Source organism: Pogona vitticeps, chromosome 2 (assembly GCF_051106095.1).
Source record: "Pogona vitticeps strain Pit_001003342236 chromosome 2, PviZW2.1, whole genome shotgun sequence".
NCBI lineage: Eukaryota > Metazoa > Chordata > Lepidosauria > Squamata > Agamidae > Pogona > Pogona vitticeps.
In genome coordinates this window covers 8477837-8500958 of record NC_135784.1, presented here as the reverse complement: position 1 = coordinate 8500958, position 23122 = coordinate 8477837, and the positions used below count along the sequence as shown (strand labels likewise).

Genomic DNA, 23122 nt, shown 5'->3' with positions numbered 1-23122 from the left:
TGGCGCATCTCTCTTTCCCACTTCGTAGCTCTAGGTTTCCCCCCTCTTCTCTCTCCTCCCAGTTGGGCGTAAGAAGCGAGCGAGGGTCACGTGATTGCCCCCGCCTGTCCGCACAGCCCCTCCCCCTCCCTTGTTCTCGAACTTGGCGCTTTCTAAACAGGAACCGGAAGAGGGGAATCTCCTCCTGGCCCCTATTTCCCTCGCCACCTCTATGGTCTCAGGCGGACGCTCTTCCAAAGAAGGAGGGCTCCTCTCGTGAGTTTCCCGCTTGCTTCACTCCGGCTGAACCTCCTTGGGGAGGCGGCGGCGTGGGGGGGGGGGGGAGAGCCGAATAAGGGACTCCCCAAGGAGAGGGGAGGGGAGGGGGGTCTCCTCCGAGCAATCCGGATCGGAAACCGGTTTCTCCCTTTTGGTTTGCAGGGCAGTCCCCGGCTTGCAACGGGAGGGCATCCGCCTTCTTCCCCCCCCCGGAAAGACCCCACGTTCCCCCCCCCAATCGCTAGGGCCAAGGAAGGCGGCGAGGATCAGGGCCAGGCCTGGGCGAGGAGGTGGGAGAGAGAGAGAGAGAGAGATGGGGGTGGACTTTCCTCCACAGGATCTTTCGTATGGTGGTGGGGGGGGGGGGAAGAGACTGAAAGGGAGATCGATTTCCGCCCAGGAAAAGGTCTCCCCTTGGACGTCCTTCTTCTCACAGGGCCAAAACGGGTCTGGTCTGAAGGTGCAATTCAGGGCCGTTGGCTGTGCAAAAGACCTGCCCCCTGGATCCTCCTTCTTCCTCCTAGGCTAGGGATTCGCCCTCCTGCCTCCCCTTAAAAGGGGGAGCAAAAAAGACCTTTAGAAAGAGGCCAAAAAAGCTCCGGTCTTTCCATGGAAAGACCGGATAAAGGCAACCCAGGGCCTCTGCTTCTGGAGTGTTCCCTCTCCCGGCAGGTCTTTTGCAGAGTGAATGGCTCTGAAGAGTCCCTTCCAGATCAAGGGAATCACAAAACGCTTTGCTTTCCAGCAGGGGCAGCCCGGACGCCATGACCCCACCCACACACCCTCAGTTGCCGCCCCTCCAAGCCCTTAGAGGTTTGGAGTGAGCTCCAAAGGAAGAGCAGTGAATTCCAAGGGGTTGCAAGACAGCAGGTGAGAAAAGTACTGAGACCTGAACTCGGCCCACCGTGGGTTGGCAACCCCACGACACACCAGGCCCTTGGCCCACGGAGGGGGCATGGAGGCCGAGGAGCCCTTTTGGAGACGCCCCCTACTTTGAGATCATCGAAGGGGCCGAAAATAACAAAAGGTCCCGTGAGAATAGAGGATCCGGTCCAGCCTTCGTTCCGCTCCATTGCACGGGGGTTTTGTGTTTTATTAGAGGTTGATTTTGTTTACCATCCTTAGTGCAGCTTTGGTTTGATTCATTTTAAGGTTTTGTTTTTCACTTTTAAATGTTACCTTTTAATGATGTACCTAAACTGCCTTGGGTCCTTTTTAAGGAGAAAGGTGGGGTAAAAATATTTTAAATAAATAGTGGGAAACTTTTGACTTAAGGGAGACGCTCCCTTTTGACTTCAGACAAATACCATAAGAATAGTAATGTGTCTAAGAACATAGTATGTAGAATAAAAATTTCTACTCCCTAGACCAGGAATGAAACTTAATTTCTGCTATATCCAGGTATCACTCCCCCCTTCTAAATTCTGACAATAGAAACTATGCTGAATCTAAATTTCCTCCTCTTGTTTCAGCCTTTCCTGAACAATAGGCAACACACCGAGGCAAAAGTCTAGATATAGCACGTACAAATAATCCCAAAATAATAAGAAACACAATTCGAATTACGGATGGTCCTGTGACAACAGAGGGTCCGGTCCACTACATCACACGGCGTTTTCTCAATATTGATTTCGTTTGCCATCCTTAGTGCAGCTTCAGTTTGGTTCATTTTAAGGTTTGTAGTCTTGCTGTTTTTCACGTTTAAATTTTGCCTTTTTTCTGAGGCACGTAAGCGATCTTGCATCTTTTTTCATGGGAAAGGTAAGATAAAAATATTTTAAATTGACAGTGAGATATCTACTCTCTTGTATTCTGCTGTTTTCATTGCATGTGTCAGAGGGAAGTTATGCCTGCAGAGAGAGAGAGAGAGAGAGAAAGGAGGGGGAGAGGGGGGGGAGGGAGATGGGGATGTAGCCCCGTTCAATAGAAACACAAGGAAGGCACATCCTGGATGGAAATGTTTTTTATTTCCTTTATCCGTAAAGCCTCCAGGCTGATGTTTTCCTTTCTCCTTTTCTCCTAGGAAGGGGTGAGACGGAGGTGATTTCTCTCTGCTGTTTTTGGGACCCAGAAGAAAGAACCCAAGTCCCACATCCCTCCCAACGTTTGCAAGGTCAGTGAGATTTCAAGAGGTGGCTTAAGGAGCCTTGCCCCCCTCCACACACTCTCTCCTCTCCGTTTCCCTGTCCCGAAAGGGATTTGGATCCAGGTCTCCTGGTTTCCAGTCTGGTACTCCATCCACGACACCACACGTCTTCTTTGAACATGTGCAGAGTGCTGGTGTTCGAGGGTATGGTTTCCTTGGCATCTGATGAAAGAGGGGCAGCGTCTCCTCAGTCCACCCATCTCCCCCTCCCATCATCTCCTCTGGGAAGGCATTTCCACACACCCCATGTGGGGGAAGGTTCTTCCGTTCTACGTTCTCTCTTTTTTCCTTCCCTTCTCTTTCGCCTCCATCCTCTTCTGTCCCGTTTACCCCAGTAGAAAGGTTTACTGGCTGTGTGATGGTTCCTTCCCCTTCCTGCCTCTTTTCTTTCTACCATCATCCTCTCCCAGATATGCATCCATGCTTTCTCCATCCAGAAACCTTCCCACCCTTTAAGCAATCGCTTACTCTCTTCACCTCTGCCGTTCTGGCCTCTATTTCTCTCTCACTCTCTGCTCCTGGTCCTTCTTATTTCTACTCTCCTTCCTTTTCTCTCCCCTTCACATCCCACGTGGGGGGATGGCGTTTTCCCTTTTCTCCTTTGTCCCATTTCCCCTCTTTCCTGGCTGGACCCTCCTTGTGGAGACAATGGAACCGCGGATCAGGACTCCACACTCCTTTTGGGTCCAAGACACATCTCTCGCACTCGTGTCTGTCAGTCCTGATCCCAACCACCAAGGCAATAAACAGTCCACTCTTCTTACCTTGGTCCGAGCACGGAGTGGACTGGTTGTTAGATTTGTGCCCAACAAATTCTCCCGGTCTGCTTCACCGGGGTGTCAGATGTCTTGGGTTGTCCCACCTGCGCAGCCGAGGTCCTCGCCAGGGAAAGTAAGTTGTTGAAATCGATGGGACCACGACAGGAGACTTGGGTCCCGACCGAGCCCCAAATTGTGAGAAATGCTCACACCCTTGTTACTTAAATGCAGGAACCAGACAACCACAAATACAGGCAGCTCTCCTTTATTAAAAAAACTGGTTTTGCAAAAGCAGGTGTCCGAATTGGGTAGGCACACCCATCAATCCAGGCAGAATGATCTTTATCCCCTACTCCCGGCCCTTGTTTCCCTTTTGGTCTGGGCGATCCGAGATGCGCCTGAACTGATCAGAGGAAGTCCCGCCTTTCTTTCCATCTCCCTCTCCTCTCTTTACCTAGACCCCAGACTCTTAAGTTCTATCCCTCTTACGAAGATGCCGGCCACAGAGACTGGTGAAATGTTAGGAAGAACAACCTTCAGAACACGGCCAAAGAGCCCGAAAAACCCACAACAACCATTAGATCCCAGCGGTGAAAGCCTTCGTGAATTCATTGGTCAAAATCTACTTAATATTTGGATCCTACACCTAATTGGGTACAAACATGTGGAAAACAAACACATTGGTCCCCTATAGATATTTGGGGTCTGCCCACCTCCCCTTGATGACCTTCTTCTAGGATCCGCCACATTGTCTGGAAGGAAGTGTATCCCAACTTCCTTATCTTATTAACATGTTTCTTTTACCAAGGCGGACTCGGATGTATGGCCTTCAAACTCTAGCTCCTGGCTGGGTTTTATGTTTTGACTATTTTGGAGTGCTCCAACACTGGAATCATTCAAGAAAACCTTAGATCATCACCTGGCAGATATGCTTTGACTGTATTCCTGCGTTGAGCAGGGGGTTGGACTTGATGGCCTTTTAGGGCCCTTCCAGCTTCACTTTTCCATTTATTCTCTCCTTCCATGTGTGTTTGGACTTTGTCCAGTCGTGTTCGACTCTAGAGGGCGGTGCTCATCCCCATTTCCAAGCCATAGAGGCAGCGTTTTGTCCGAAGACAATCTTCCGTGGTCACATGGCCAGTGCGACTTAGACACGGAATGCTGTTACCTTCCCACCGAGGTGGTCCCTATTAATCTACTTGCATTTGCATGTTTTCGAACCGCTAGGTTGGCGGGAGCTGGGACAAGCGACGGGCGCTCACTCCGTCGTGTGGATTCGATCTTACGACTGCTGGTCTTCTGACCCTGCAGCACAGGCTTCTGTGGTTTAGCCCACGTCCCTTTTATTCTTAACTGGGCCATCTGCTAATTGAAAGGTGAGGAGGCTGTGAAATATAGGCATTTGATTTAATACAAAGTTGGTTGCGGGAAAATCGTGCCCAAGGACTGTTGGCTGTTATCTGTTAGAGTGATGTGCAAACACTCCTGGCAGAGAAGCACCCATCTCACAGAGGGCGGGGTGATCTCTCATTCTGCCTTTCTGCTTAGGGTATATGTTCAAAGACTTTCTCCAGCCAATCCTAGTGGCAATTAGGTAACTAGTGTCCTATCTAAATTCTCACAACATTCTGTCTAATCCTGCTATATTAATAAAAGAGTTCTTAAGGCAGTTTCTTCAGGCTCCACTGGCGGACATCTGCGTTTTCTCTCTAAAGTTAATTGCCTTCCTATTGTTCTGTGATCACCTACAGTAGCTAAGAACATAACATGTAAAATAAAATTTTCTACTCCAAGACCAGGAATAAAGCTAATTTCAGCCATATCCAGGTATCCATTCCCCCCTTTTAAACTCCGACAATAGAAACAACACTGAATTTAAATCTGCTTGTCTTTGTTTAGCCCTTCCTGGTCTTGGAGTTCAACAACACACAGAGACAAAATTCTAGATAGAACACGTACAAATAATCCCACACTAGTAAGAACCACAATTCCAATTACAAGATATATAGTAGGGTGGAGAAATCCGGCATCCATGATGTTATCCAAGACCAACCCCATGAACCTGAATTCAGCTCTTCATAAGTTCTATCCCTACCACCACAATTCCTGCCAATCAAGCCTGCTAACAGACAGACAGACCTTTATTGGCATGAAAGAGAATAAAACATAAGCAAACTGGTTCGTTAAGTGCCCAACGCATACAAAATCCCAGAGGGAGGCAAGCAGAAGACCAACCCTCCCAAAAAACATTGAATTGAAAGTGAAACTTTGCTGATGAAATATGCAATTCTTTCCAGAATGTCAGGCACCTCCACAGATAACATAAAGCCAACTTTGTCCACAGCAGATTTTCTCTCCATTGTGAACAGGATCAGTGCCACAAATTTGGAACGATCACTCTGGTGGAGTGGACAGTGCAGACACATGTGGGCAAGAGTTTCCAATGCTCCCTGCTGGCATGAGCAATGTCTTTTGAGGTACGGGATTCCTTTGAACCTATCTTAAAGTTAGGCTGCAGGCTTGACATTGCATCTGGCTAGGGTGAATGGCCCGGCATTTTTCAATCTAGTTTTCCAATCTTAAAGGGGAAGTGGGAAAACAGTGGTGAGCAGGTCTTAACTGGCTGTCTTCCATAGTTCCTGTAATTCAATGTCCAAAATTCTTCTTTTGATCATTTGGAAGGTTTGCCCTTGACGATAAACTCTACAGGAGGGCCAGGGAGGGCCGTGTGGGAGGTGGGGTGGCCATCTAGGTCAAAGAAGGGGTCGAATCCAGCAGAAGGGAGGTGGATGGCGAGTATGACTCCATCACTGTGGGTCAAACTGCCAGCCCGAAGGAGCAATGTGATAGCGAGGAGGGGGTGCTATCATCCTCCAGATGAAAAACCTGAGGGGGAAATGCGGGGGGAAACTTGAGGGAGAAATTTTGAAATGCAGAGAGAAATCAGGGAGGTGTCCAAAAGGGACAGGATTGTAATCCTGACGAACTTCAATTCTCCTCACATCGAATGGGCCAATGTGTGCTCGGGTCAAGAAAGAGAGACCGGGTGTCTAAACATGCTAAACGACTGCGCCTTGGAGCAATTTCTCATGGAGCCCAACAGAGGACAGGTGCCTCTGGATCTAACATCGTGTGGTACTCAGGAGCTGGTTAGGGACGGGAATGTCACTGAGTCGCTAGGGAATAGTGTCCATGCTGCCATATCTTTCGCCATGCATGCTGGGAGGAGAGTGTCATGCAAATCTGACACAAAAATCCTTGACTTCCGAAGAGTGGATTTCCCTTAGACGGGGAAGCAAGTTAGAATAAGCTGAAAGGGAAGTTTACAAAAAAAAAATATCACTCCTGAGGGCATGGGGTCTGTTTAAAACAACGGCAGTAGAGGCCCAGTGGAAGTGTGTACTGCAAAAAAAGGGGGATCAATGAATTCCAAGAAGGTGCCAGAATGGTTAACGAGGAAAGTTACCAAGGCTTTAACGGGAGAGAAGGGGTCCTTCCGTAAATGGAAATTCTTCCCAAATGAAGAAAATAAAAAGGAACGCAAACTCTGGCAAAATATGAAAGGCAAAGAAAGACTTTGTGGCCAGCATATGGCCAGCAATAGAAGGCGGAATAATAAAAGCTTCTTTAAATGTTTTAAAAGCAGGAAACTTGCCAGAGAACCAGATGGTCCCCTGGATGGTGAGGGAGGGAAAGTGGAGGGAAAAGGCGACTTGGAGATTGCAAAGAAATTAAATGAGTTTTTTTTGCATCTGTCTTCATGACAGACGACTTTGGGCAGATTCCGCTGCCTAAACGGCCCTCCTTGAATAATGAATTAAATCAGATACACGTTATTCTACTAGGGCCACAGATGTCACCAGGAGGTCTTCTCCGGAGATCTGGAAATGGTCAACAGGGACTCAAATAGGAAGAAGTAGAGATGGCAGAAAACTATTGTGGGGGAACGCTTCTTCCCAAAGTTGCTAAGATGTTGGCTGATTCTCCAGTGCAGCAAATGCTCTCCTGGATGATGTCACAGCTGCTTCTGAGAGGAGGAGCTACTGTTAGACCCTCTGCACTCTTTGCTCTCTCTGATCTTCCTGTTTGGCCACCAATAACCATAGACGTCCTTCATGGATTGCTGCCTTGTTGTGGCGAAGGGGCTTGAGTAATTCAGAGAAGCTATGGGCTATGCCGTGCAGGGATACCAAAGATGGACAAGTAATAGTGGAGAGTTCTGACTAAATGTGATCCACCTCGAGCAATAACTGGTAAGCCACTCCAGTATCTCTGCTAAGAAAACCCCATGAACAGAAACAAAAGGCTAAAAAAAAATATCATGCTGGAATATGAGCCCATCAGGTGGGAAGGTGTCCAACATGCTACTGAGGAAGAGCGGAGGACAAATGCAAGTAGCTCCAGAGCTAATGAAGCGATTGGGCCAAACCCGAAAGGACGCTCAGCTGTGGACGTGCCTGGAAGTGAAAGGAAAGTCCGATGCTGCAAAGAAAAATACTACACAGGAACCTGGAATGTAAGATCTATGAACCATGGGAAACTGGATGTGGTCAAACAAGAGATGGCAAGAATAAACATTTTAGTGAACGAAAATGGACAGGAATGGGCGAATTTATTTTGGAGGATTATCATATCTACTATTGTGGGTAAGAATCCCATAGAAGAAATGGAGTAGCCCTCATAGTCAACAAAAGAGTGGGAAAAACTCTACCGGAATAACATCTCAAAAATGATAGAATGATTTCAATACAAATCCAAGGGAGACCTTTCAACATCACGGTCATCCAAGTTTATGCACCAACCATCAATGCTGAAGAGGCTGAAATTAACCAATTCTATGAAGACCTACAACACCTTCTAGAACTGACACCAAAGAAAGATGTTCTTGTCATTAACGGGACTAGAATGCTAAAGTAGGGAGTCAAGAGAGAAAAGGAACAACAGGGAAGTTTGGCCTTGGAGTTCAAAATGAAACAAGGCAGGGGCTAATAGAGTTTTGTCAAAAGAACAAGCTGGTCATCACAAACACTCTTTTCCAACAACACAAGAGGCGACTCTACACATGGACATCACCAGATGGGAAATACCGAAATCAGATTGATTATATTCTCTGCAGACAAACATGGAGAAGCTGTGCACCTAGCAGGATGCACCAAAGTTAATAAAGATGTGCACTATTTTTGCTGGAACACATTGCACACCAGCCATGGGGTGGTATCGGGAGTAGTAAGGTGTCCAACGTGCCTAGAACATTGCATTAAACTATTACTACCTCGCAGAAGATGTAATCATCATCAATGGTGTGTGATGTGGAAAAAGTATCAAACCACGATAAATGTCATGTCACCCATCCTGGTGCCACAGCCCAACATCAGGACCAGTGCACTTTTTTTATCATCATGAATGGAAAACTCAACAGTGGCCAGAGGACTGGAAAAGATCAGTCTACATCCCAATCCCAAAGAAGGGCAGTGCCAAAAAATGCTCCATCTGCTGTATAAGTGCACTGATTTCACACGCCAGCAAGGTTATGCTCAAAATTCTACAAGGTAGGATTCACCAGTATGTGGACCGAGAACTCCCAAAAGTACAAGCTGGAATACATGATGCAGAATGCATCATGCAAAAGGCTGGACTGGATGAATCCCAAGCAGGAATTAAGATTGCGGAAGAAATATCAACAACCTCCAAAAACAGGAGGATGAGAAAAACCCCTCTGATCCTTCTTGAGGATCCCCAGATCATCCCAGAGTGCAGGACATCCAACAATGGGCTCAAGTTAAAGGAAGCCAGATTTCGGTTGAATATCAGGAAAAAGTTCCTAAGTGTTAGAGCAGTACGACAGTGGAAGTGACCTTGGAAGTTGGTGAGCGCTCCAACAGTGGAAGCATTCAAGAAAAACTTGAATATACTGTATGCTTTGATGTTATTCCTGCCTTGAGCAGGGGGTTGGACTTGATGGTCTTGTTGTTGTTTCTTAGTTGTGAAGTCGTGTCTGACTCTTTGTGACGCCACGGCCAGAGCACGCCAAGCCCTCCTGTTTTCCACTGCCTGCCAGATGGCCTCGTAGGCCCCTTCCAACTCCACTAATTCTATGATTTCTATGGTGCCATCAGCTGTGCATTTAACAGAAGCAGTAAAAGTAAAGGGAGCACATACGTACAGAAGCCCACCCGTAAATGCATACGAACTTCCTCTTGACGTTGAATAGATAGAGGAATTATACCAGAAAGATTTGGGTGTCCCGAACAACCTAGATAGTGTGGTTGCTGACCTTGAGCCAGACATCCTGGAGAGCGAAGTCAAGTGGGCCTTAGAAAGCATGGCTAACAACAAGGCCAGTGGATGTGATGACATTCCAATGGAACTATTTAAAATCTTAGAAGATGATGCTGTTAAGGTACAACACTCACTATGCCAGGAAATTTTGAAAACTCAGCGGTTGTCGGAGGATTGGAAAAGATAGGTCCACATCCCAATCCCAAAGAAGGGCATTGCCAGATAATGCATACAATTGCACTCATTTCACATGCTAGAAAGATTATACTCAAAATCCTCCAAGGTAACCTTCAGCAGTATGTGGAGCAAGAACTTCCAAAAGTACAAGCTGGATTTCAAAGGGGCAGAGGAACTAGAGACCAAATTGCTAACATGCGCTGGATTATGGAGAAAGCCAAAGAGTTCCAGAAAAACATCTACTTCTGCTTCATTGACTATGCAAAAGCCATTGAGTGTGTGGACGACAGCAAACTATGGCAAGTTCTTAAAGAAATGAGAATGCCTGACCACTTTATATATTCCTGAGAAACCTATATGTGAGACAGGAAGCAACTGTTAGAACTGGATATGGAAACACTGATTGGTTCAAAATTGGGAAAGGAGAATGCCAAGGCTGTATATTATCTCCCCACTTATATAACCTATATGCAGAATACATTATGTGAAGGCCTGGACTGGAAGAATCCCAAACCGGAATTAAGATTGGTGGAAGAAATATCAGCAATCTCAGATATGCAGATGATGCCACTCTGATGGCGGAAAGTGAGGAGGAATTAAAGAACCTCGTAATGAGGGTGAAAGAGGACAGCACAAAAATGGTCTGAAGCTCAACATCAAAAAAACTAAGATCATGGCCACTGGTCCCTTCACCTCCTGGAAATGGAAGGGGAAGATATGGAGGCAGTAATAGATTTTACTTTCTTGGGCTTCATGATCACTGCAGATGGAGATAGCAGCCACAAAATTAAAAGACACCTGCTTCTTGGGAGGAAAGCAATGACAAACCTCGACAGCATCTTAAAAAGCAGAGACATCACCTTGCCAACAAAGGGCCTCATAGTCAAAGCTATAGATTTTCCAGTAGTGATGTACGGAAGTGAGAGCTGAACCATAAATAAGGCTGACCGCCAAAGAATTGATGCTTTTGAATTGTGGTGCTGGAGGAGACTCTTGAGTGTCCCCTGGACTGCAAGGAGAACAAACCTATCAATTCTAAAGGAAATTAACCCTGAGTGTTCACTGAAAGGACAAATCCTGAAGCTGAAGCTCCAATAATTTGGCCATCTCATGAGAAGAGAAGACTCCTTGGAAAAGACCTTGACGTTGGGAAAGTGTGAAGGCAAGAGGAGAAGGGGACGAGGGAGGACGAGATGGTTGGACAGTGTCATCGAAGCGACCAACATGAATTTGACTCGAGTCCGGGAGGCAGTGGAAGACAGGAGGGCCTGGTGTGCTATGGTCCATGGGGTCACAAAGAGTCAGATACAACTTAACGACTAAAGAAAAAAATAATAATAGAATAGACCGAAGATCTAATCACTCAATTGCAAGCTGGAAAAGCAGCCGGCCCCGATGCTATCCCACTGGATTTATTCAAATTCGAACCAGACGGGTGGGCTTTCCTTTTCCCAGCTATAGATAATATTGGGGTCTTGCCAAAATTCTGGACCAATGCAATTCTTGCCCCCATTGATTAAAAAAGAGGGCCCTCACCTCCCAGAAAACTGTATTATTAGTAATTGGGAACTCTATGCACAGTAACTACTAATTAAACTTAGTTCCTGGATCAATAATCAGGCATTGCTTGGCCCTGACTGAGCAAGCTGGTTTCAGGAAAGGTAAGGCCACAGTAGATAACTGCTCAATACGTTTGCATCTTATTAACAAAAAAGTTAAGCATGAACGTTCTAAATTGTACAAGGCTGTAGCTTTCCTTGACTTAAAGGCAGCTTTCGATTCAGTAGACCGAGAGCTTTTTTTTTTAAATACTTGAAAATATTGGCATAGATAAAAGACTCCTTTCCCTCATATGAATTTTATACTCTGGCACAAGATGCCAAGTTCGTGCCTCTTTGAAAGGTGAGTTAACTAATCAATTTCCAACCAACAAGGAAGCAAAGCAAGGCTGCATTCTTGCTCCCTCCCAGCCCTCTTTCTAGCCAGTGTAGAGGATCATCCACCAAAATTGGGGACACATCATGTCCCGTTATTGCTTTATCCAGACAACACTCTTATCATCAATCAGGTTTCAGGTGGGGTTTTGGCACGGAGACTACTTTGGTCCCCCCCGTACGATGACCTTTGCCAGGAGAGAGATGGGGGAGTGTGACCCTGTTGATAAGCCTGGACCTCTCAACGGCTTTCGACACCATCGACCATGGTGTCCTTCTGGATAGGCCGGCTGGGTTGGGAGTTGGGGGCACTGCTTTACGGTGGTTCTGCTCCTTCCTGGCTGACTGTGTCCAGAGGGTGGTTCTGGGGGACAGCTGCTCTGTCCCATGGGATTTATGTCTTGGAGTCCTTCAGGGCTCAGTACTGTCCCCCATGATATTTAACATCTACATGGAACCGCTGGGAGAGGTCATCAGGAGGTTTGGGCTGAGGAGTCAGCAATATGTTGATGACACTCAGCTCTACCTCTCGTTTTCCACCAATCCAGGTGGGGCGGTTTCTGTGCTGAACTCGTATCTGGACCTGATAATGGACTGGATGAGGGTTAATAAATTGAAACTCAATCCAGACAAGATGGAACTGCTGTTAGTGGGTGCTTCGCCGGACAGGTCGGAGGGCCATTTCTCTGCCCTGAATGGGGTTACACTCCTCCTAAGGGACAGGGTCCAAAGCTTGGGGGTGCTCCTGGACCCCAGTCTAACTCTGGAAGCCCAGGGGGACTTGGTGGCCAGGGGCGCCTTCCTTCAGCTGCGGAAATTATACCAGCTACGGCCCTACCTGGACGAGCAGAGTCTCATGACAGTTACACATGCACTGGTAACATCCCGCATAGATTACTGCAATGTGCTCTACGTGGGGCTGCCTTTGAAGACAGTCCGGCGACTGCAACTAGTCCAGAATCGAGCTGCGTCGCTGTGAGTGGCGGGGCCACTAGGGAACATATCAAGCCGATTCTGTTTAAGTTACATTGGCTACCAGTTGCTGCCCGGGCCCAATGCAAAGTGCTTGTTTTGACGTATAAAGCCCTAAACGGCTTGGGCCCTGGATATCTGAAGGACCGCTTCCTTCCATATGAACCTACCCGGCAGTTAAAATCTAGCCAGGGAGCCCTTTTGAAAGAGCCGTCCCTCAAGGAGGTAAGAGGGACAGCTTGTAGACAAAGGGCCTTTTCGGCAGCTGCCCCCAGACTATGGAATACTCTCCCGACGGAGATTCGTCTGGCGCCAACGCTGGTGACATTTTGGTGCCAGGTGAAAACCTTCCTGTTCCAGAAGGCTTTTAATTGAAATAATATCAGCTGTGGGTCCTAATGGGAATTTTTAGAGTATCTATTTTAATTGCATTTTAATTGTCATGACTTTTTAATTGTATTTTGAATGCTGTAAGCCGCCCAGAGACCTTTGGGTAGTGTGGGTGGCATATAAATTAAATAGATAGATAGATAGATAGATAGATAGATAGATAGATAGATAGATAGATAGATAGATAGATAGATAGATAGATAGATAGGTAGGTAGGTAGGTAGGTAGGTAGGTAGGTAGGTAGGTAGGTAGGTAGATAGGTAGATAGGTAGATAGGTAGATAGGTAGATAGGTAGATATAGAGAGAGAGAGAGATAGAGAGAGACAGACAGACAGACAGACAGACAGACAGACAGACAGACAGACAAACTCACGCTCCTGTCCAGGTTTGAAATGGTGAATTAACAGAACCAGTATCCTGCTGGTTCTCTGAATGGCCACCAAATTTTCCGGCTCTCTCATTTCTGCTCAGACCCTTTGGGCATTTGCATAAAAGCACCTGCGTATGGGGGTTCCCCCCAAGAAGGGCTGCTTGTTTGCTTCTCCTTCCAGCGCACCAACTATCCCATCCCATCACGCTCCCAGTCCTAATTCCTGCACTGCCATCACTTTGTGGTTCTCTACCCTTTCCACCTTCTTTCCACAGGGATGAGGAGTCCCGAAACAGCCGCCACTCGGCTCCTGTCAGTTTTCCCCCGGGATTCAGTTTAAAAGCTGCTCTGCCACTTTTTTAAAGATTACACACCAGTGGTCTGGTTCCGTCTTCATTCAAATGAAGCCTGTCCCTCTTGTGCAAGCCTGGGTGTGAAATGAATCTGAACCGCTCCCCTTGACACCACCGTCTCATTTACGCATTGAGGCCCCTGAGCTCCGCCTGCCTAGGTGGCCCTGTGCGTGGAACAGGGAGCACTTCCGAGAATGCTACCTTTAAGGTACAGAGGTATCTCAGTTTACGTAATTTCTGGTTTAGAAACAGAAATTAGTTCGAAGTAATGCCTTGGTTAATGTTTCTTTTTTCCCATTTCTTTTGCTTTGTGAAGGAAGTTTATCTCTGCCTGGAGGCTTTAGTGCCGCCACTGTCGCTATGGCAATCTGCATTCCAGTTTATGTATTTTTCGCATGAAGATAGTGTTCTGTACCCGAGGTCCCCAAACTTTTAACCCCACGGACTGATTGGGGAAGGTGGGGCACTCCTGCGCATGTGCGCCCACACACAGGCATGGGCGCGAATGAACATGAGGGTGTTCGTGCAGGGCACACACGCTCATGCGTATGTGGAAAGGGGTGGGGGAGTGCATGCCTGGCCGCTGGCACATACATGAACACATGCACAAAGGACCTGTGCAGGGGGAGTGCAGGAGGAGCATCTCTGCAGCCCGGTCCCCCTTAGGCCACAGACTGGCACCGGGCCATGGACCGGGGGTTCGGGATTCTGTCCTGGAGGACACATTGATTTTGTAAACTGAGTTCCTACTGTAATATGTTATATTTAATTTTGCTATGATTAAATACCTTCTCAATATCAATGTTTACATTTTTGCTTTTATTCTCATAGATATGGTTTATCAAATTCTCCCCCCCCTCTTTCCATACACATTGGTTTAGGTATCTAACTCTGGAGCCAGAGGTTGGGAGTTCACTTCAGTTCTCAGATTCTATTACCTCAGTATTTGTTTGTTTGTTTGTTTGTTTGTTTGTTTGTTTGTTTGTTTTTTCATATGCTGCCCATCTAGACTTTGTCTACTCTGGGCAGTTCAGAACAGAGAAAATATAAACAATATATAATAACAATTTATCAACAATATACAATGATAATAACTCAAGATGGGATGAAAGAATAAAGTAGTTCCTGGAGGGAAGGCCTGTCTGAATAACCAGGTCTTCAGTTGGTTTTTAAAGATGCCCAGCGAGGGGGGCAAAGGGATCTCGGAGGGGAGTTCGTTCCAAAGAGAAGGGGCCACTGCCAAGAAGACCCAGTGTCTTGTTTTTTCTTTCTGGACCTCCCTCGGTGTTAGGCCCCTCGATCACCCCTCCTGACTAGATTGAGTGGTGCGGGTAGATCTAGGTGGGAGGAGGCGCTCCGCAAAGTATCGAGGTCCTAAACCGTTTAGGGTTTTCTATGTAATCATTAGAACATTGAAGTCAACACGGAAGCGAACGGGCAACCAATGTAAGGCAGCCAGAGTGGGAGTAACATGTTGGTATTTCCTCACTCCACTGAGAATTCTGGCCACCGCATTCTGCACCACTTGTAGCTTTTTTATTTAGATTTATACCCCGCCCCTCTACACAAAGTCTACTCGCATCAATTTCAAAGGTACATCAACGTAGAGCCCATTGCAGTGCTCTGATCTTGAGATTACGAGCATGTGGACCAAAGTGCTGAGCACACCAACATCAAGATAGGGCAAGATAGCTGGGCAATCCACCAGAGATGGAAATACGCGGTGTCACGATCCAGCTTCCCGTTAAGGTGAACTTGGTCAGTGGACAGAGAGTAACTGGGAGCCTGAGGGTAGAATCCTGGTGACCTCAGCCAGGGCGAGACGTTACACATAAGCTTCGTAGTCCTAAAATCTACTAAGCTCAATTAGGTAGGACTCAGTAGCTTATTCTGGCCTTGCCTCTCCCTCTGGGAATGGCTGCAACAAGCTTCACTGTTCAAGTGACCAAAAGATTTTATAATTGATCTTTTTATTGAAAAAGTATAGATTTACAGAATAAAGTCAGTTTGATGCAAAAGCATAGCAATAAAGCATTTCCAAGGATTGTTACAATTACAATTAAGGCAACTAATTCCCTTTAGATTAAAAAAGCTCTACTCTAAAAATCTCTAAAAGCTTCCTTAAAGGTAAAGGTTAAGTTTCCCTTGACATTTAATCCAGTCATGTCTGACTCTGGGGGGCAGTGCTCATCCCCGTTTTCAAGCCATAGAGCCAGCGTTTTGTCCAAAGACAGTTTCTGTGACCAGGTGGCCAGCAGGAATAGACACGGAATGCTGTTACCTTCCCACGGAGGTGGTCCCTATTAATCTACTTGCATTTGCATGCTTTCGAACCACTAGGTTGGCGGGAGCTGGGACAAGCGACGGGCGCTCACTCCGTCGCATGGATTCGATCTTACAACTGCTTGGTCTTCTGACCCTGCAGCACAGGCTTCTGCGGTTTAGCCCGAACCACCAACATGTCCGTTCCTTAGGGTAGGTAAAAGGCATAAAGTCCCCCTTCCTGTTCTTTCTTCAACTCTCTACATCTCCCCAAGTCTTTTCCCTGACACAGGGCAGCAGGAAAAAAAGACCTAGAAAAATCTCTGGTTCTGTAAAGGAAAAAATAGGAATGGAACACTGTACATGGCAACAGTTCATTTCTCTATCTTCTAGGCTCGCCCTGTCTTCTTCGTCTCTCACACTGTTATCCAATCACGGTGTAAGGTAGTAGAAGTAGTCCCCTCCTTCTCTTCTTGTGAGGTACAGGTGTTGTTTTTCTCCGTCTATTCTCTTCTCCACCATAACAAGTGTCTGGTCTTCTTATCTTGTATTGGCTTCTACTGGCTTAAAAGAAAAACATTCCCACAGCCCTCTAGAATAACATTCCCATCATACAAAATAGTTCTTACACAAAACCAATATGGATCCATCTTACATTTCTTAACAACTATATAAACCATCTTCAATTCAGGTTTTAGCCTTAATATTCACAACCATGACACATGGAACGGACCACTGACACCACCTGAGTTTCCATGGTGAGTACTGGGTCCAGATGTATCCCCAATCTGTGAACCTCACTCTTTGCAGTGAGAGTCAGTCCCCCCCAAAAGAGAGGGAGTTTTCCAAACTGCTGATGGAGGGTGCACCCACCCTCAGGACCTCCTTCTTGTCCAGGTTCAGCCTCAGCCCATTTTCCTGCATCCATTGCTGTACAGACTCCAAACAGTGGTTGAAGAAAAGGAGATGTAGAGTTGGTTGTCATCAGCATACTGATGGCACGATGGCCCACACCCCCTGATGACCCCGCCCAGCGGCCTCATATAGATATTAAACAGCATTGAGGAGAGGCTCGAGCCCTGCGGAACTCCACAATTGAGGCTCCAAGGGGCCGGGTCCCCCTCCTCAAGCTGAACTCTCTGAGGATGGTCCTCCAAGAAAGAATAGAGCCAGGCAAATGCCAGGCCACCAATTCCCAACTCAGAGAGCCTCCTCAGGAGGCTACCGTGGTCGACAGTTCAAAGGTGGCCAAGATATCGAGGAGGACCAGCAGAGATGTTTTACCCCGTCAGCCTCCCTCAACAGGTCATCTGACAGTGTGACCAGCGCCGTTTCAGTACCATGGCGTGGCCTGAAACCTGACAGGAACAGATCCAGGGCATTTGTTTCATCCAAATGCACCTGAAGCTGATCAGCCATCACCCTCTCGACTACTTTGCTAATGAAAGAAACATTGGCGACGGGCCTATAGTTGCCAATATTGTCCACCGACAAATATGGTTTCTTTCTAATGGTTCTAATGAGTGTCTCCTTGAGGGTGGGGGGGACCCTGCCCTCAAGAAGAGACCCAATTGCCCTCAAGAAGAGACCCATAAAATATTGCTATGGCCCATTCTGTTGTTATAGGACTGACTGCTTTGATTAGCCAGGCCGGGCAAGGGTCAAGGGTCAAGAGATGAGGTGGTGGCCCGACAGAGATCTAGTGCTTTGTCCACAGTATCTGGCATCAAACACTGAAAGAGATCGAAACTCACCAGGCAAAGCGGAGCGCTGGACATCTCTGCTCGATCCACTGTACCTTTCCCCTCTGTTATTCATTTTTGCTATATAATCCTTTAATGAAAAGATTTGTTCCCTTTTTAATAAACTTTGAGAAATTCCTTTCTAATTTTCTGGAAATGTAAGTATAATCATTGGGGAGAATTTGAGAAGGAAAAAAGTTAGTATACTTTGAATTTGATGTATTTATTTCGGTGTGGAAATGATCCTCCTTTCATTACTCCTCCCTCCAAAAGGTTCCTCATTGAAAAGCCCTTCCAACTTCAAGCCCAAAAGAACAACCTACAGTCCAGCCGATTTTCTTCCCTCACCTTTTTGGCTATCTTTCCTTCCTCCTCTGGGAGTCAGACAGAGTCCGAACACTTCATTCCTTTTTCCTGCAGATTTTGGAAGTGGCTGTTTATCTTTTTCCAATCTAGCAAATGATGAACAGGAGAAGAATTGCCCAGCAACATCTGGGGCTTCCTGGGCAGGAACTCATAATCAAGCAAGAAAACAGAGAATTGGAAATTGGAGTGGGCAGGCATGGATTTCACATAAAAGTCTTGACCCAGGGGAGAAACCACGTAAATGCATGTCATCTGAGTAGACCCAAAAGAACACAAACAGGGAAGAAACTGTATCCATGTAGGGAATGTGGAAAGAGCTTGAGTCAGAACAAGAGCCTCCATATACACAAAAGAACTCACACTGGGGAGACACCTTATAAATGCATGGAATGTGGAAAGAGCTTCAGTCACAGTGGTGTCCTTAAGTTACATCAAAGGATTCACACTGGGGAGAAACCTTATAAATGCATGGAATGTCGAAGGAGCTTTAGTTGGAGTAGTGGCCTTAAGTCACATGAAAGAACTCACAGTGGGGAGAAGCCTTATAAAAGCTTGAAATGTGGGAAGAGCTTCAGACACAGTGGTGGCCTTAGGAAACATGAAAGAACTTACACTGGGGAGAAGCCTTATAAATGCATGGAATGTGGAAAGAGCTTTAGTCTCAGTGGTAACCTTAGGAAACATGAAAGAACTCACACTGGAGAGAAGCCTTATAAATGTATGGAATGTGGAAAGAGCTTTAGTCAGAGTAGTAACCTTAGGCAACATGAAAGAACTCACATTGGGGAGAAGCCTTACAAATGCATAGAATGTGGAAAGAGCTTTAGTTGCAGTGGTGACCTTAGGAATCATGAAAGAACTCACACTGGGGAGAAGCCTTACAAATGCATAGAATGTGGAAAGAGCTTTAGTCGCAGTGGTCACCTTAGGAATCATGAAAGAACTCACGCTGGGGAGAAGTCTTACAAATGCATAGAATGTGGAAAGAGCTTTAGTTGCAGTGGTGACCTTAGGAAACATGAAAGAACTCACACTGGGGAGAAGCCTTATATATGCATGAAATGTGGAAAGAGCTTTAGTCAGAGTGGTGCCCTTAGGTTACATCAAAGGATTCACACTGGGGAGAAACCACATAAATGCATGGAATGTGGAAAGAGCTTTAGTCAGAGTAGTAACCTTAGGAATCATGAAAGAACTCACACTGGGGAGAAGCCTTATAAATGCATAGAATGTGGAAAGAGCTTTAGTTTCAGTGGTAACCTTAGGAATCATGAAAGAACTCACACTGGGGAGAAGCCTTATACATGCATGGAATGTGGAAAGAGCTTTAGTCGCAGTGGTAACCTTAGGAACCATGAAAGAACTCACACTGGGGAGAAGCCTTATAAATGCATAGAATGTGGAAAGAGCTTTAGTTGCAGTGGTGACCTTAGGAAACATCAAAGAACTCACACTGGGGAGAAGCCTTACAAATGCATAGAATGTGGAAAGAGCTTTAGTCGCAGTTGTCACCTTAGGAAACATGAAGGAACTCACACTGGGGAGAAGCCTTATAAATGCATGGAATGTGGAAAGAGCTTTAGTCGCAGTTGTCACCTTAGGAATCATGAAAGAACTCACACTGGGGAGAAGCCTTATACATGCATGGAATGTGGAAAGAGCTTTAGTCGCAATGATAACCTTAGGAATCATGAAAGAACTCACACTGGAGAGAAGCCTTTTAAATGCATGGAATGTGGAGAGAGCTTTAATCAGAGTGGTGCCCTTAGGAACCATGAAAGAACTCACACTGGGGAGAAGCCTTATAAATGCATGGAATGTGGAAAGAGCTTTAGTCAGAGTGGGGTCCTTCGGTTACATGAAAGAACTCACACTGGGGAGAAACCACATAAATGCATGGAATGTGGAAAGAGCTTTAGTCACAGTGGTGCCCTTAGGTTACATCAAAGGATTCACACTGGGGAGAAATCATAGAAATGCATGGACTGTGGAAAGAGCTTTATTCAGAGCTCCTGATAAATTAAGAAGGCATAAGGAGCTCCTTCAGTTTTGTGCTGGTTTCCACTGGAAAGACTAAGCAACCAAATGCTGACTTAATGCAAAACGGAGAGAAAAGAGAAAAAATGGAGGGCATTTTGAAGTGCCACTTTTCATGTGTTCTATTGTTAGTTAACAGAGAAATATTATAAAATAGACGTGGAACCTTGTGCTTAAAAATGAGAAAAATCATATATTTTACAATGGAAGCTTTTATAAAATTAGTGTAAAAAGAGAACAAGATGTATGTTCTAAAGCTAACTGATGAAAGAAAAGCAAGTAGTGAAGAGAGAAAAGCTGTCATTTGTTTTAGAAGGCTTTACCCTCATAAATAATGATAGTAATTGAGTTTAAAGAGTGTACTAATTAATATATATTCTGTATTATTTATGAGGAACTAAGCATTTCTGTGGTATTGTACTGAGAGTACAGTATACTGTTTTTGTAATGTCAGGGATTGTTGGTGTTGTAAAATTCAATATGTAACATGTCTTTCTCTTTAATGGATAACCTTGGAAGGAACATCATGTGCTCCCTTATAAATGTAGTTTTTTTCACCCTCTATCTCCACACCCTCCCTCGGACGGTGCGAAGCTACGTGCAAGGCGGAACCTTTTGAGTTTGCCTACTTATTGGTGTTACCTTGAATGCTGTTGCATATTTTGCTCAATTGTATATGGTATGTAATATATTTTTCGATGTTATGTTTATTTACTAGGGATCCCCGTGTACCTTTTCCCTAAGAGGCTTAGATTAAGTATATATTTAAAACAACTTCTCTCGGTGTCTCGCAACCTCCTTTATAAATTTCACAACAGTTGGAAGGAGTGGAAATCTTGTTTTTGCAAGTTCTGGTCATTTCAGGCCTGGGAGTGCAGTGGGTTAGAGGTGATCAAATGCTTTGATCCTTAACATGTGAGAGGCTGGAAAACACAAGCCTTGGGAAGATTTGGTTTTGTTGACTGATGCAGAACAAAGGGAGATAAATATTTGGAAAGCTCTCCCACAAAATGTTCTTAGAAAGGAATAGGGAAACATAGATGTTTGGTTTCATGAAGTACAACAGATGATGGAACTGATCCTGGGCGAAAGTCCTTGGAGGAGCAGAAAGACAATCACGAGGGACTGATAGCCAGCAATGGATTTTACACATGGCTGGGTGAGAACAAAATTTTCTCTGTGTTAGCAACACACTTGGAGCCAAATAGTGCTTTTTTTTACATTATATATATATATATTTATTTTTAAAGTTTCAATAGTTTTGCATGTCATTCATTGATCAGGAATATCATTCATTGACTAGGAAGTTGGAAGTGTTCTGAAGATGTATTCCGTCTTTCTAGATTTAAAACATTTCAGTCTTTTAATGTGTTTGTATTTTAGATTCAAACATGTCTTAGATATTCCCTTTTATCTAAATTTAAATTCCTGCATCTTTTTGCAAGGGTGTATTGTAAGTAAGCCTGGAGTTTTTGCATAACTGTATGATGTTTGGATTTGAAAATCTGTACCAACAGTTTTTTCCTCATGCCTGTAAGACTGCCTTACACTTTTTTTGGATTTAGTATATTGAAGTATGGAATCTAGAAATGATGTAAATAAATGAACTTGTACAGAATTAACAAGTTTTGGAATTGCCTGGAATCATTGCAACAATGAAAAGACTTCTTACGAGATACCCAGATGAGCTTCAAACACCTTGTCACTGGTAGTCTATGTGAGGAAGAAAGTCAGGTTAAACCCATTCTGACTGGAGTGCCGTCCTTTCCCGAAAAGAGGAGGGAAAAACCCAATGGAGCCCCGGAGGCAGAACATATGACCCATCAGAGAAGTGACAACTCAATGGGGAGAACAGGAAGATAGATGAGAAGGTTCACAAAGAAACGAGGAGGGTAGAGATAGTTCCGGATGAAGAATCCAAGTTTGGGACCAATGTAGGGATGGGAGGGTCTGGAAATAAAGAGCCTGGGGTGTCTAAAGTGGAAGTTCCAGAGAGGAAAGCAGAAGGTCCATCAGAGGAAAGAAAGGATCCACTGCGTAAAGGAACCTTAGGAGTAGCAGAGATGCAGGAGAAAACGAAAGGAATAAGACAGGAAGAGGGAAGAGAAATATATCTTGGGGAAAAATCAAGAAGGGCAAAAGAAGGAGAGGATGTTACCACAAGGCTGGGAGTGGATATGAATGGAGAAACCCTGGACCAAACAGTGGGAGAACTTGATGATACCTCATGAGTGGCAGAAAGGCAAGCTAGCTGAAGAGAGGGAGAAATGGAACAGCCCCCCAGAGAGGGCTTTTGGCATGACCCTGGTGGGTCAGTTGTGTTTATTGGAACTCACAGGAGAAACCGTACATCTCCAGATGTTTGAGAATACCAAACCCCCAGAGATTCTCATTTTGAGAATCACCCTTTTCCTGCGATCGTATCATCACTGATGAATCTCCTTGCCTGGGAGGTCTGCAAATTTCTGTAGGATTTCTGTGGAGTAAGGTATCCTAATGAAGTTCTGTAGTACCTGTAGAAATGCATGGACCTTAGGAGGATCTTTTATAAAAGCAATCTTTCTATTGATCCAAGATCTCATACAAAGGGAAAACTTTGAAATGCAAAGAATGTGGGAACACCTTCAGTCTAAGCAAAAACCCACACAGCAGTAATTTTATAAGTCTGTTGTGTGAGGAAAGGGTTTGAGTGACAGTGGGGCACATACGAAATGTTGAAGACCTCCGGGACGTGAGAAATTCTCTCCGTATCACACGCCTACCATGGGAGTAAGCTTGGAGACGAACCCAACGACAGGTAAACTCCATGTTTCCTTACATGGATAAAAAGGTAAAGGTTCCCCTTGACAATTTGTCCGACACTAGACGGCAATGCTCATCTCCGTTTCCAACCCATAGAGCTAGCGTTTGTCCGCAGACAATCCTCCGTGGTCACGTGGCCAGTGTGACTAGACATGGAATGCCATTTACCTTCCCACCGAGGTGGTACCTATTTATCTACTCACATTTTTGCATTTTGCATGCTTTTGAACTGCTAGTTTGGCGGGAGCTGGGACAAGAGATGGGGGCTCACTCCG

General features: G+C 45.5%; 1 protein-coding gene across 1 annotated transcript; it reads left to right on the top strand.

The window, feature by feature from the left end:
• The first annotated feature begins 129 nt into the window (after positions 1-129).
• Positions 130-21670, top strand: LOC110071124 (uncharacterized). The gene is made up of 5 exons (XM_078387689.1): positions 130-255; positions 1004-1128; positions 1731-1933; positions 2282-2371; positions 17916-21670. Exon 5 carries the CDS (start codon positions 18102-18104, stop codon positions 19980-19982), a length of 1881 nt encoding a protein of 626 aa, XP_078243815.1. The 5' UTR covers positions 130-255; positions 1004-1128; positions 1731-1933; positions 2282-2371; positions 17916-18101; the 3' UTR covers positions 19983-21670.
• The last annotated feature ends 1452 nt before the right edge of the window (positions 21671-23122 follow it).